Source organism: Eublepharis macularius, chromosome 1 (genome assembly GCF_028583425.1).
Source record: "Eublepharis macularius isolate TG4126 chromosome 1, MPM_Emac_v1.0, whole genome shotgun sequence".
In the NCBI taxonomy this organism is placed as follows: domain Eukaryota; kingdom Metazoa; phylum Chordata; class Lepidosauria; order Squamata; family Eublepharidae; genus Eublepharis; species Eublepharis macularius.
The window spans coordinates 249,821,862-249,835,037 of record NC_072790.1 but is presented as its reverse complement, the minus strand read 5'-3'; the positions used below and the strand labels follow the sequence as shown (position 1 = coordinate 249,835,037).

The following is a 13,176-nucleotide window of genomic DNA, read 5'->3' as shown; positions in this document are numbered from 1 at the left end:
ATTTACAGAGAAATCCAGTGATTTCAGTGCGCTTAGACTGGAGTAACTCTGCTTAGGATTTCACTGTTAATCACTTTTGGACAAAAGACCAATTGGTTTGGGCCAGGTCTACATTTGTCATGGAAATGCTGAGCCCTTAATAGGGTGGGGCTATCCTGGAATAATTCTGTGGCTGGTAGTTGTAGCCTCTCTCCTGTGGTTTGCATTTTGTCCCCTTTCTTGCCCCTCTTGAGTCCACCCACAATGTCTCCTTTTTACTATAATAAACCTTTTCATGAAAACATTTTTTGGCTTCTTGAGGACATTTCTCTAGGATATTTCTCTGAATCTCTTTCATATGTGCCAGCTCACCTGGCGATTACATGGTTTGCTATAAGAGACCTGCTGTAGCATAGTTGTTAAGTGGCTGGTCCCAGACCAACACCCTGCTGGTTCGACTCCCACTCCTGCCATGAACTCTGCAGGGGACCTTGGGTCAGCCACTCCTCTCAGCCCAGCTCCCCAGATGTATTGTGGGGACAATAACAACACTGACTTTGTTCAGCACTCTGAGTGGGGCACTAATCTGCCCAGAAGAGAGGGATTTATTATTGTTGTTATTGTTATTAGGTATTTTCCTCCTTGTTATTGGACTGAGCTGGAAGGGTAACTTCTCAGTGGGTCGATCTAAGTGTTCTCAGGAGAACTTGAGTGGTGGTAGGAGGTTATCTGGGTGCTTTCCAAGGAAACCTTAGTCAAAAGGAATTCCCAGCAAGGAAAGTCACTTTCTCCCTGATTCCAAACTGTAACAACACTCAGAAATCCAATTTAGAGCAGAAACAAAACATAGGTAAATAAACATGACATATTAGCAGTAGGAACATACAACAATAGCCAATATACAGTAGCATAGTCCACAGTACGTATCCCTTTACAAAGCACCTCTCTGACCCATTTCCTTACACTGCACCTTGCTTATCTGTGTAAAAAAGCCCTCCTGAATAATTCAGTTTTGCATTGTTTGCGGAAAGCTTCACATTTGGCACTAATCCTTGGGTGGAAGGCATTTTACCACACCTTCCCCCTCCTAACAAGATAATGAACTATATTTTTCCATGCATGAATGTGATTAGTCTTGTCTGAGCAACACTGCAGCATGAGGAGCAGTGTGCAATTTTTGTGTGCATGCAAACCAGATTCTCTGGCTTGGTTTCATTTTCCTTGTATGAAGTTCTTGCCTAAGCCAAATCTGTGAAGTCAAGAGCTGTTCTGCATGTCGAAGCCATAGCTCAACAGAGAATTGCATTTTGCTGACCATTTACCTGGTGGCAGCAGACAAACCCCCATCTACGCAGGAGTGTGAATAAAAACGGGATGGGGAATGAAGTCAATGGTTACATGTTACAAATGTTCTTCAATCTCTATAGTAAAGACCATGGGAGGGGGGAGTTCCTAGAGCATCACCTAAATTCAACAAAGACAAGTGCACAGTATTACATCTGGGCCACAAAAATGGGAAGCACGAATACTGGATGGGGGATACACTTTTGGGCAGTAATATATGTGAAAGGGATCTTGGGGAATGTAAACTGAATATGAGCAGTCAGTGTGATGCAGTGGCAAAAAAGGCTAATTCAATCCTGGGTTGTATCAAAGGGGCCATAGCATCGAAATCGCAGGAGGTCATAGCCCCTCTCTATACTGCCTTGGTCAGGCCACACCTGGAGTATTGTGTGCAGTTCTGGAGGCCTCACTTCAAAAAGGATGTGGACAAAATCGAGAGGGTGCAGAGGAGAGTGACGAGGATGATCAGGGGTCTGGAGACTAAGCCCTACGATGAAAGGCTAAGGGCCTTGGGAATGTTTAGTTTGTAGAAGAGGAGGTTGAGAGGGGACATGATTGCTCTCTTTAAATATTGGAAAGGCTGTCATTTGGAGGAGGGCAAAGAGCTGTTCCAGTTGGCAGCAGAGGGTGGGATGCGAAGCAATGGGCTAAAACTACATGCACAAAGGTACCGGCTGGATATTAGGAAAAACTTTTTCACGGTCAGAGTAGTTCAAAAGTGGAATCAGCTGCCCAGGGAGGTGGTGAGCTCCCCTTCACTGGCAGTTTTCAAGAAGAGGCTGGATGAATACTTGTCAGAGATGCTTTAGGCTGATCCTGCACTGGGCAGGGGGTTGGACTAGATGGTCTGTATGGCCCCTTCCAACTCTATGATTCTATGATTCTATGAATTGACATCGTGTCGACCAACCCAACATTTAGAAGAAACATCACACCACTCATGCCACTCTAGGAATTTTCCAAATATCTATGGTATAGACAGAAGAGATTGGGGGAATTCCTAGAATGTCACCTGGAAGTTCCTCCCCAAGAAAATCTTCTAACATTTGCCAGAGCAGGAATGGCAACCCTACTTTTTACACAGGGCCAGTACTGGGGGTCAGCATGGGGGTGCCTGTTTGGGGCCTCTGCCCAGCAGGGGTTCACAGCAGACCTCAGCCCATCCAACTCCCTTTAGCCCTGTAGGGTGCATGTGAAAGAGAAACGCAGGTGAAGCTGATGCCCAGCCAAGAGATCCAGATGGAGAACAGCCCCCCCCTCCCACAACACTCTAGCTACACACACAAGGAAAACTTCACGAGTCCCCTGAAATCAGCAACAACTGTGTGCAGTAGAAATAGACAAAGTCTCTCTTAAGAACCCCTCCAGGCACTTCTGGGCAGACCATAGAGGGAAGCAGCCTAGCTTATTTTGGTCTCCCTAGAAGCTCTCATGCCAGCCTCCTCCCCAGATGAAATTTGGGCAAGTCGCCATAATTTTAGGTTTTCTAATAGCCTGAAAGCAGGGCAGGATCTAGCAGCTAATCAGTCTAATCATAAACCCATTATCCTTTCCAGAAACAGCCACCCGTCACCCCCAGGCTTTTGTTCACTTGTCGCTGCCTCACCCTACGACCAGCGCATCCCAGATCATGAACGTTTGTGCTAGTTGACAGGGAGCTCTGACTCTCGAAAGCTTACACTCTGAAAATCTGCTGTTCTGCTGCAGACCAACTCAGCTACCCACCTAAAACTAGAGGACAATACTGCACTGAACATTCTCCCTTCTGACAGTTAACTGTCAACCACCTAATACAATCCGCATGTTCTGGCTCCAACCCAATCCTGAGCTAGAAACCTCCAGCATTTTTACAGTATAAATACGCCCCCCCCCCCAAATTCCCAATACTTGGCAGCAATTTTTCAGGATTCTCCAGCTGCTGCCCCAAGGTGACTTGGCAGAAGCCCCTTTCAGATGTGAGCCTGTTCTCTGTCTCTATCCTCCTCTCTTCCACTCTCCACATTAGGACTCTACAGGATTTCCAGGACACCACCTGACAATTTATTGTTTAGGTGTGGCATTTTTACTCTGTGTGTGTGTGCTTGCAGGTGTGTGTGGATCCTTGTGTACCTCTCACTATTTCCCTGTCCTACTGATTTCTCAATAAAGATTTTAATTTTATTCTGTATTAACACCAGTTTGGTGTAGTGGCAGGACTCTAATCTGGAGAATCGGGTTTGGTTCCCAACTCCTCCGCTTGATGTCACCTGGGTGATCTTGGGCCAATCACAGCTTCTCAGAGCTCTCTTAGCCCCACCCAGCTCACAGGGTGTTTGTTGCTATGGGGATGATAACAACATACTTTGTAAACAGCTCTGGGTGGGCATTAAGTTGTCCTGCATGGTGGTATATAAATTGAATGTTGTTGTTGTTGTTGTTGTTGTTGTTGTTGTTGTTGTTGTTGTTGTTACTTTTTTCTGGGAATCTCGCCACCCTGATATGAGCCACTGCCTAGATCTGAGACCTCATATATAGGCAGAATAGCAGAATTTGCCAAGTTACACATGTTTGTTCTTAACACACTAAAAGGGAGGATGCTCCAGTAGTCAAAGGGCAGACATGTGTTGAGTATTTGGGTAACAAAGTTGAGTATTTGGGTAACAGTTGTTAATGGAGAGTTAACCAAACCATGGGGAATACAAAGAGGTACAAGACAAGGTTGTCCATTGTTATTTGTACTGGTACTTGAAGCTCTGAACAGAGGGATAAGACAAGATGGAAGATTTCAGGGTTTAAAGAGGTTTAAAGGGGGGCACTGAATGGCATATTTAATAATCTCTGTGAAGGGCTGTCACATGGAGAATGGAGCAAAGTTGTTTTCTGTTGCCACAGAGGGTCTAACCAGAAACGACAAGGTAAAATTAAAGCAAATGAATTTTCAGCTAAACATTAGGAAGAACGTCCTGACAGAGCAGTTCCTCAGTGGAGCAGGCTTCCTCGGGAGGTGGGCTCTCCCTCCTCAAAGATATTGAAGAAGATGCTAGATGGCTGCCTGACAGCTATTTTGATTCTGTGACTCAATGTGCATTTAGGCAGATTGGGAGAGGGAGAGTGTGAACGGAGGCTCTTATGGCATCTTCTTACATGCCTAGGGTAATGCTGATTACCACTTTGGGGTCAGGAAGGAATTTTCCTCCAGGCCAGATTGTCTGGGTATCCTGGATTCCCGCCCCCCCTTCTTCTGGTTATAGAGCAGAGGTCGTTGGAGGAATTGAGGGGGGAGGTCACTGTGAATTTCCTATATTGTACATGGGGCTGGACTAGATGACCCTTAGGATACCTTTCAGCTCTATCTTTCTATGTTTCACCAGGTGGATCCACTTCTCCCCATCTCTCAATGTTGCTGGTGACTCTTTTTATACCTGTGTTGCAAGATGACCTGTGGAGAGGCAGTCCGGTGTAGTGGTTAAAAGCAGCAGGACTCTAATCTGGAGAACCGGGTTTGATTCCCCACTCCTCCTCTTGAAGCCATCTGGGTAATCTTGGGTCAGTCACAGCTCTCTCAGAGCTCTCTCAGCCCCACCCACCTCACAGGGTGATAGTCATGAGGATAATAATAACACAGTTTGTAAACCGCTCTCTGTGGACATTAAGTTGTCCCAAAGGGTGGTATATAAATCGAATATTGTTATTGTACTTGGCAACTGGCAGGAGCTTTGGTGATGAGGACATGGTGGTACACCTCATAGTCTCTGCCATGACATCATTTCCAGGAAAATCCAGAAGTGACATTGGGTAGCTCTAGAAATCACTGGAAACTTTCTGTCAATTCCAGAAAGTTTTTCTGGTTTTCCCTGGAAGTGACGTCACAATGCGGAGGATACAAACAATTTTACATTTTTTCCCCACCACTGGAAGCCTCCTGCCATACCAGGAAGCCTAGTATCTCTACTTCTGCCACAGATTTCACACGTAAAATGTTAGTATCTTTGGCTTTCTTATTTATTTCTGAAGTTCAGAATCAAAGTGATAGGAGTCAACAATCTAATTCTAGAATCATATACACATAGATCAAATTCCTTAAGACTATGTCATCAGCATCTCTGTGGTTCAGTGTTGCAAAATATTATTTATTCTGTGGGGTGACTTAAATATTTCCTCTGCAATCTTCTGGTGGAACTTATCGAACAAAATCAGCTCGTTTCAGTAAGTATCTTAATTAAATTCACTCAGGCATCCTGAGAAGCAATAACGTTTTGAAGGATTCACGTGCCTCTCTGCGTGAGAAACTCTGATAAAATCTTACTATCTGGCCCAGATCTTTAATGAAGAAGGAAGTACATGTTTTTCTTCTTAATTTCCGGAGGAGCCCTTGAGACCAAACAAATGATGGAGCTTTTGATCCATGAGAAAAAAAGAGGACTAGGTGGAGAATGCTGCATGTGTGAAATGTTGACTACTTTGGAGATTGTAAATAAAGCTCAAGAGAAAATGGCTAGAAGAGATTTTCGTGTGTCCCCCCCACCCATAAATTGTGCTGGTTGTATCAGACATCTCCTTGGTCTTTCTTGAAAGCCCTTGGATATTGTTTCAAGAAAAAGCCATCAATATGATTTTAAATTACGCTTTTAGCAAAAATCAGTGGCGCATTTGCTGCCCGCTGACAGCTAATTCCTGAATAACGTTCACGCTTTTTTATCTGTGAAAGTTGGAACACTGAATGTGCTACACATCTTAATGTTCAATAGTTTTTTTTATTGGAGAACCATGGCGTTAGGAAATTCATTGAACCATACAGTCTGTTCTCTTTCCCTATTAAATGATACGCTGTGTTAAGAATTACGTGGTTGGTAATATGGTCATTAACTTAAAATAAATATTACCTTTTTATGGATGCAAGAAAGGAACCTAAGAGCTCATTGCACCTTCACTTAAAACCATTTAAACAAGCTAGCCCCAAACTACCTCCTTTGGAAGCAGTTCAAACAAATGCAAACTCCTTCATGGAAATTAAGTGGTCTAGTACAATTGGCATATAGTACAATCATGCAGTATTAATAGATTTTTTTTAAATAAAGCATTTAAATGACTATATGGTTGAAGTACGCCGAGAAATATAACTGCAAGCTGAATATGTGGAACATCTGGATTTTCTTCTCTATTTTTTGTCTTGCTTGCTTACTTATTCTGGGGGGGCCATGGGGATGTTTGCTTCCTTTGCTGTTGGTCAAGGGGGGGTGGGCATTTTGTCTCGGGCTGGACTGGAACTGGTTCCTTGCATGGAGGCTTCTTCTCCGGGCATGGAGTTGGAACGACCACTACAGGTGGCTCCTTGCATGGTGGCTTCTCCTGGGCAGGTGCTTGTGGTTCCTTGCATGGTGTTGGCTCTGGGATGACCACAACTGGTGGCTCCTTGCATGGAGGTTTCTTTTCTGGGCATGGGGCTGGAACCACCACAGTAGGCGGCAGTTTACATGGTGGTTTCTCCTGAGCACATGGAGCTTGAACGTCCGTAACAGGTGGCTGCTTGATCTCCTGAGCAGGTGCTTGTGGCTCCTTGCATGGAGGCTTTTTCTCTGGACATGGGGTTGGAATGACCACAACAGGTGGCTCCTTGCATGGAGGCTTTTTCTCTGGACATGGGGTTGGAACGACCACAACAGGTGGTTGCTTGCATGGCTGCTTCTCTTGGGGAACTGGTGTCGGTTTGGGGCATGGAACTGGCGTGACCTCCACTGGTATCTCTTTGCATGGTGGCTTCTCCTTGCAAGGAAGTGGCTCTGATGGAATTGGAACAACCACAACTGGTGGCTCTTTGCATGGTTGCTTCTCTTGAGGAGAAGGAATTGGATGAACGGCCACTGGTGGCTCCTTGCAATGTTTGCTCAGCTCAGGTGGCAAGCTGGCTGCTTGCTTGGTCTGATGCTGGTTGTCAAATGAAGCCATCTTTACTGACCTTTACCGAATGCAGCCTGGAATTATCAAAGAAAAGGTTCACATTTCAGTGTTAAACTCAAACGTCAAATTTTCACAAAGCACTCAAACACCAATACTAAACATTCAACATGTGTTTATTAGTAAATATGACAATTGGCACATAAAACTTCTGTACCTCCTCTTCCCACTCTTATGGATCTATCAATTTTTTAAAGTCAAACCTTTCCTCCAGTGACCTCAGGGTAGGTAGACATGGTACTCCCTTCTTCCCTTTTATCTCACAGCGACCTTGTCAGGTAGGTTAGGCTAAGAGAAAGGACCTGGCCAATTTGCTTCATGAGCTGAGATTCCAAACCAGGTTTTTCACAGTAGTTCCCAAACCTGTTACTCTAACCAATGTGTGTGTGTGTGTGTGTTATGTGCCATCAAGTTACCTCTGACCTATGGCAACCCTCTGAATGAAAGACCTCCAGAACGTCCTCTCATTGACAGACTTGCTCAGATCCTGCAAACTGGAGGATGTGGCTTCTTTTATTGAGTCAAGCCATCTCGCTTTAGGTCTTCCTCTTTTCCTACTGCCTTCCACTTTTCTCAGCATTATTGACTTTTCCAGAGAATCTTGTCTTCTCATGATGTGAACAAAGTACGATAGCCTCAGTTCTGTCATTTTAGCTTCTAGGGAGAATTAAGGCTTGATTTGATCAAGTAACTACTTATTTGTCTTTTTGGCTGTGCATGGTATCCATAAAACTCTCCTCCAGCACCACATTTCAAATGAATCAATTTCCCCCCTGTCATCTTTCTTCACTGTCCAGCTTTCGCATCCATACATAACCAATATACCAGACGGGAAGAGACCATGTTCATTTCTTCATTCCATGGTAAGACTGAACAAGAAGACCCTCACAGGTTTATCATCTATATGTAGCCTGAACAGCCCTGAATAGCTGAAGCTCACCAAAGGTAGGAAGCTAAGCAGGATTGGCCATGTTTAGTACATGGATGGGATCCTATCAAGGAAGGCTGGGGTTGCTATGCAGAGGAAGTGAATGGCAAACAACCTCTGCTCATCCGTTGTCTTGAAAACCCCATGGTACTGGGGTTGATATGAGTCAGTTTCAACTTGACAACACGCAATTATTGTGTGCTCTGACCTGGATGGCCCAGGCTAGCCTGATATCATCAGATCTCAGAAGCTAAGCAGGGTTGACCTTGGTTACTACTTGGATGAGGGACTACCAAGGAAGTCCAGAGTTGCTATACAGAGCCAGGCAAGGGAAAACCACCTCTGTTCATCTTTTGCCTGGAAAATCCTATGGGGGTAACATAAATCAGCTGTGACTTGACGGCACTTTGCATGCACACATGCTTAGACAGGAACGCAAGGACACACAGATAAATATTCTCACTTGGCTTCCCTTCTGCTGATGATTCATCGATCATCAATGAATATGCATCTTCTGCAAATATGCATCTTCCAAAACTAAAGTACAAACTTTAAATTTCTTTATGGTGGGAAGCTGTAGCCAGGGACAGAAGTAAACAGCCTTACCAGTGTTAATCAGAACAAGATTTGGGTCCAGTAGCATCTTAAAGATCAAGTAGATTTCCAGGGTAGGAGCTTTCAAGATTCATCGCTCCATGAAGGGAGATTTGACTCTTGTATGCTCATACCCTGGAAATCTAGTTGGTCTAATTGGTCTTTAAGGTGCTACTGGACTTGAATCTTACTCTAGTTCGTCATCAAGGTGCTACTGGACCCAAATCTTGCTCTTCTACCACAGACCAACACAATTACCTACCTGAGATAGTGTTAATTAGAGATTGATTAGAAAGCTGATGATATTAAAATATATATTATATATATACACTATACACTATATATATAGTATATATATATATATATACTATATACTATGTATACACTATAGTGTGTCCCAAAGCTATTGAGTTGGGGCAGACGTTAGATTTGATTATGAAATTACAGGACATCAGAACTTGTCTGACATTCACCCAGCTGCTCAAGGAGTTTTTGGAATTTTGTTTTTCTAATAATAAGCTCCCGTCTTCCTGAACCTCCCCACACCACATCCAATAGAACAGAACAAACAACTTTTGAAACCAGAGGGAATCAGTTTGTGATGCAGCACATGGAGTACTGGCATTCAAAGGAGTTAAAAAAAAAATACAGAGAACACCCTGGAACCAGATTACTACCTTGTGAGTATTCGGACCCCACAAAGTTAGAAACTCTGCAAGGCAGATACAGAATATTTGTGCCTGTTTTCAAGTCAGAGAAGGGAATCTGAAAGCATTTCCAGCGAAGGTGCAAACAGACACTTTAGAAGCTACAATCCACCCCCATCCTATAGAATTAAGAAAGAGACATGATGAAAGATCTTGAGATTTTTGGCTGTGTGGAAAAAAATGAAACAGAGGGACATGTTAGATGTGTATAAAATTATGTATGGTGTGAGAAAAGAGAATAACAAAACCTTTTTCTCTTGCTCTCTTGAATGTATCTCCTGTCCTGAATGTACTCAATTTTGAGGAAATCGGGTACACTCAGGACAAAGGACTTCAGAAATGTATAAGTATCTTGTGGACCTCACCCTGACCTGGATAGCCCAAGTGAGCCTGTTCTTGTCAGATCTCAGAAGCTAAGCAGGGTCAGCCTTGGTTAGTAATTGGATGGGAGACCTCCAACGAAGACCAAGGTTGCAGAGGCAGGCAATGGGAAACCACCTCTGTTAGTCTCTTGCCATGAAAACCCCACGAGGGGTCACCATCAGTCAACTCTGACTTGAGGGTACTCTCCACCAACTTGTGGACCTCACTCTCACAGGTAGGGAGATGGCTGCTAGCTTAGCTGGCTTTCAAAGGGGACTGGACTGGGGTAGACAGCAGTCCATAGCTATTTACTTCCTCAACACAGGAAGTTGCCTTACGATGAATCAGACTATTGGTCCATCAAGGTTAGTATTGTCTACTCAAAACTGGTCTTTCACATCATTTGCAACCTGATACTTTTTTCAGTGGAGATGCTGAGACCTTCTGCATGCCAGGTAGATGCTGGACCCCTGAACCTTAGGTGGACCCCTCACTTCAGGTTCCTATTTGTGTGTCACCAACTTGAGGCCAGAGGCATGATGCAGAAGAGGGAGCTGCTATACCCTTCTTTTTTCTTGGTATGGCTTGTGCCACACATGGCCATGTTCACCTGAGATACCTCGTTGAGATCATAACTTCATGAAATCTGTGGCTACTTGGAAACTTTCTGCACATGAGAATCAAACATCATTTGGAAGCGTTAAACGCTATTCAACACTACCAGAAACACAGATGAATTCACATACATAGTCCTCAGAGAACTGATACAGATGGTGGTGCCCGCTCAGATTTTGTGCCCCAACAATAGCACATTCCTCCATCTCCAGATACTTTGCTATGCAAGAAGCTAATCTCGCATCTGGGGGCACCTTGCACCAGATGAAGGTGCCATTAGCAGAACAGATCTGTGGGATCCAACCTATTCAGAAATGTGGGGCAGGATATAGGGGTGCGGGGACTAAGAGCTGAAGACCGTAGACTCTAACAATCCACCCTAACATAAAAATCTTCAACAGCATCTCCAAAATACCTCCAGCGGCAAAACAGGACAGTGGGTTGCTCGGGTCTACTCTGGTACGTAACAGTTCAGATTGTCCCTTGATAAACAAGGGCCATGAGAGTGTAAGAACACGGAGCACTGAAGTTATGACTAGAAATTACAAGAATATAGTTGATCCTTAAACCCATAGCTTAGACAGGCCATGAAGGGGAAATAGCTTTCCTGTGTCTATTCCCAAGTGTATTGGAGAGGCCGCCTGCCTTGTTGCTGAAGTTAAAATTAGCAGTGTGCATTGTTTTTTGCGTCTGTGTTGTTTGGCAGAAAACGTAGTCTGATGCCACTACTAGGTCACTGCCATAATCAACTGCTACTCCTTTCTACACATCATTGCTATCATGTACAACCGCTACTGCAAATGCCAGTATCCTTACCATGACTTCTACTGACTGCCCCATTATCACTGTGAGCCGTAGGGGCAAGATTTGGGTCCAGTAGCACCTCACAGTTGGTCTTTAAGGTGCTACTGGACCCAAATCTTGTTCTTCTACTACAGACCAACACAGTTACCCACCTGAAATTATTAGTCATGGCAGTAACGCTGTGTTGCTGGGAGGAGTAATACTTGCTGGGGAAGTATTCTGGAGGGCAGCTGAATAGGCAACAATTACACATATGACAATGTTCTTTTTATAATCGTCATTAGTTAAAATAACTAAGAACAACAGTGGCACTACTATCAGATACTGGAGGTTTTCTGCCATCTTCTAAGCATGGAGGTGTGTGTGTGTGGGGGGGGGAGGTGGTTGTGAGTTTCCTGCATTGTGCAGGGGGTTGGACTAGATGACCATAGTGGTCCCTTCCAACACTATGATTCTATGATTCTATCACTGGAAAGAATACTGCTGTTTGCTGTCATCATAAAAATCGTAACAGTGACTGTTACTACTGCAAGTACTCTTATACTCAAGCTCAGGTTGACCCTTGCATGACATTTTTGAGAGCAATAGAGTTACACTAAGGAGTAGAGCAAATAGTGTTAAGACAGGCAAATCAGGTCTGCCATGCTTGCATCCTACATAAAAAAAAATTTTTGCACTCAAAATTTTTGTAGAAAAATAATATTTGGAGATAATAACCTAGTGGGAAAGCTAGTTGTCTACTATTCCAAAAGCTGCTACTACTAGTATTACTGTTATAATTAGTAGTCCCACAAATGGTGTTACTATTGGTAGTACCACCGCCACACTTGAAAATCAGTAGAAACATGTTTACTCAAATAACCCGTCCCATTACTATAACATCTACCTCACTACTACTACACAGTGCAATTACCCCTTAAATTGAATAGAAACAGACTTACCCAACAAATCACAATTCCAGATTAGCTTCAATTGTAGCTTCGGGAATAGCAAGTGCTTTTTATACTCTGCCAAAGCCCAACCCTCCAAACAGTCTGTGTAAGCTGGATGACTCCAACCTTTCACAAGCATGTAGTCATCATCTCTTACTTCATTGTCTTTGGAAGGACACTCCCTTCTCTCAGACTCTGCTCCCATGATGGCTGTGGGCAATTTATGCCAGTATTCTCTTTGACTCATCTGCATGGTAATGTTTTACAAATAGAAATGTGTTCCGCACTGATCAATTGTCACTGCTCCGTGGGCACCCAGCTTGGAAACCCATCAATAGTGAGACCTTGTATTATTGTAATGGATTTAACGCTGTGGAGGGTGAGCAATTACTTCTCCCTTTGTTCAGTAATTTCTTTAATATATTTATGTGACGTCTCTCAACACAATGTCCCTGAGACAGCTTACAAAAGTATTAGAAAGTATAATGAAATGACGACGATAAAATCAAGAGGATCGGTTATGACAAAAGCTAAGAATCATAAATAAAAAAACAGGAGTCAAACTGCTGCACAATGTGATAAGACAACAGGTGGAAGTAGGTTTCCAGGAGGTCTTCCCAGGCCTACCATTTGCCCAATGGCAACAGGCAAACTCCTGCCTTCTCTCTCAGTACTAGAGATGAGCACGAACAAAAAAAAAATGAATATTATATTCATTGTTCATTGCCATACACGAACAGGGACTCACAACCAGCCACAAACATGGCCCTGTTCATGAACATGTTCGTGGTTAGCTGTTCGTGGGGGCCAGCAGGCTCTCCTCCAGCCATCATCCAAGTCAAGATCCCTACTGCACCGCTCCCAGAAACCTGACCTGAGCAGGTAGCAGGAAAGATACCGATAATAAATAATAGCTTGGCCCAGAGCCTGGCAGCAGCCCAGGAACTTGAAGGGGTAGATCCCTATCCCACCACAC

The 13,176-nt window shown here is 43.9% G+C and overlaps 1 protein-coding gene across 1 annotated transcript; it reads right to left on the bottom strand.

Annotated features, from left to right (window-relative positions):
• Positions 1-6,036: 6,036 nt before the first annotated feature.
• Positions 6,037-12,288, bottom strand: LOC129335088 (uncharacterized). The gene is made up of 2 exons (XM_054987554.1): positions 12,210-12,288; positions 6,037-7,274 (listed from the first exon to the last, which is right to left on the bottom strand). The coding sequence occupies exon 2, from the start codon at positions 7,246-7,248 to the stop codon at positions 6,481-6,483; it is 768 nt and encodes a 255-aa protein (XP_054843529.1). The 5' UTR covers positions 7,249-7,274; positions 12,210-12,288; the 3' UTR covers positions 6,037-6,480.
• Between the last annotated feature and the right edge of the window lie 888 nt (positions 12,289-13,176).

Excerpts from the sequence above, each read along its gene's own strand:
- LOC129335088 (XM_054987554.1), bottom strand. The coding sequence starts at position 7,248 with ATGGCTTCATTTGACAACCAGCATCAGACCAAGCAAGCAGCCAGCTTG.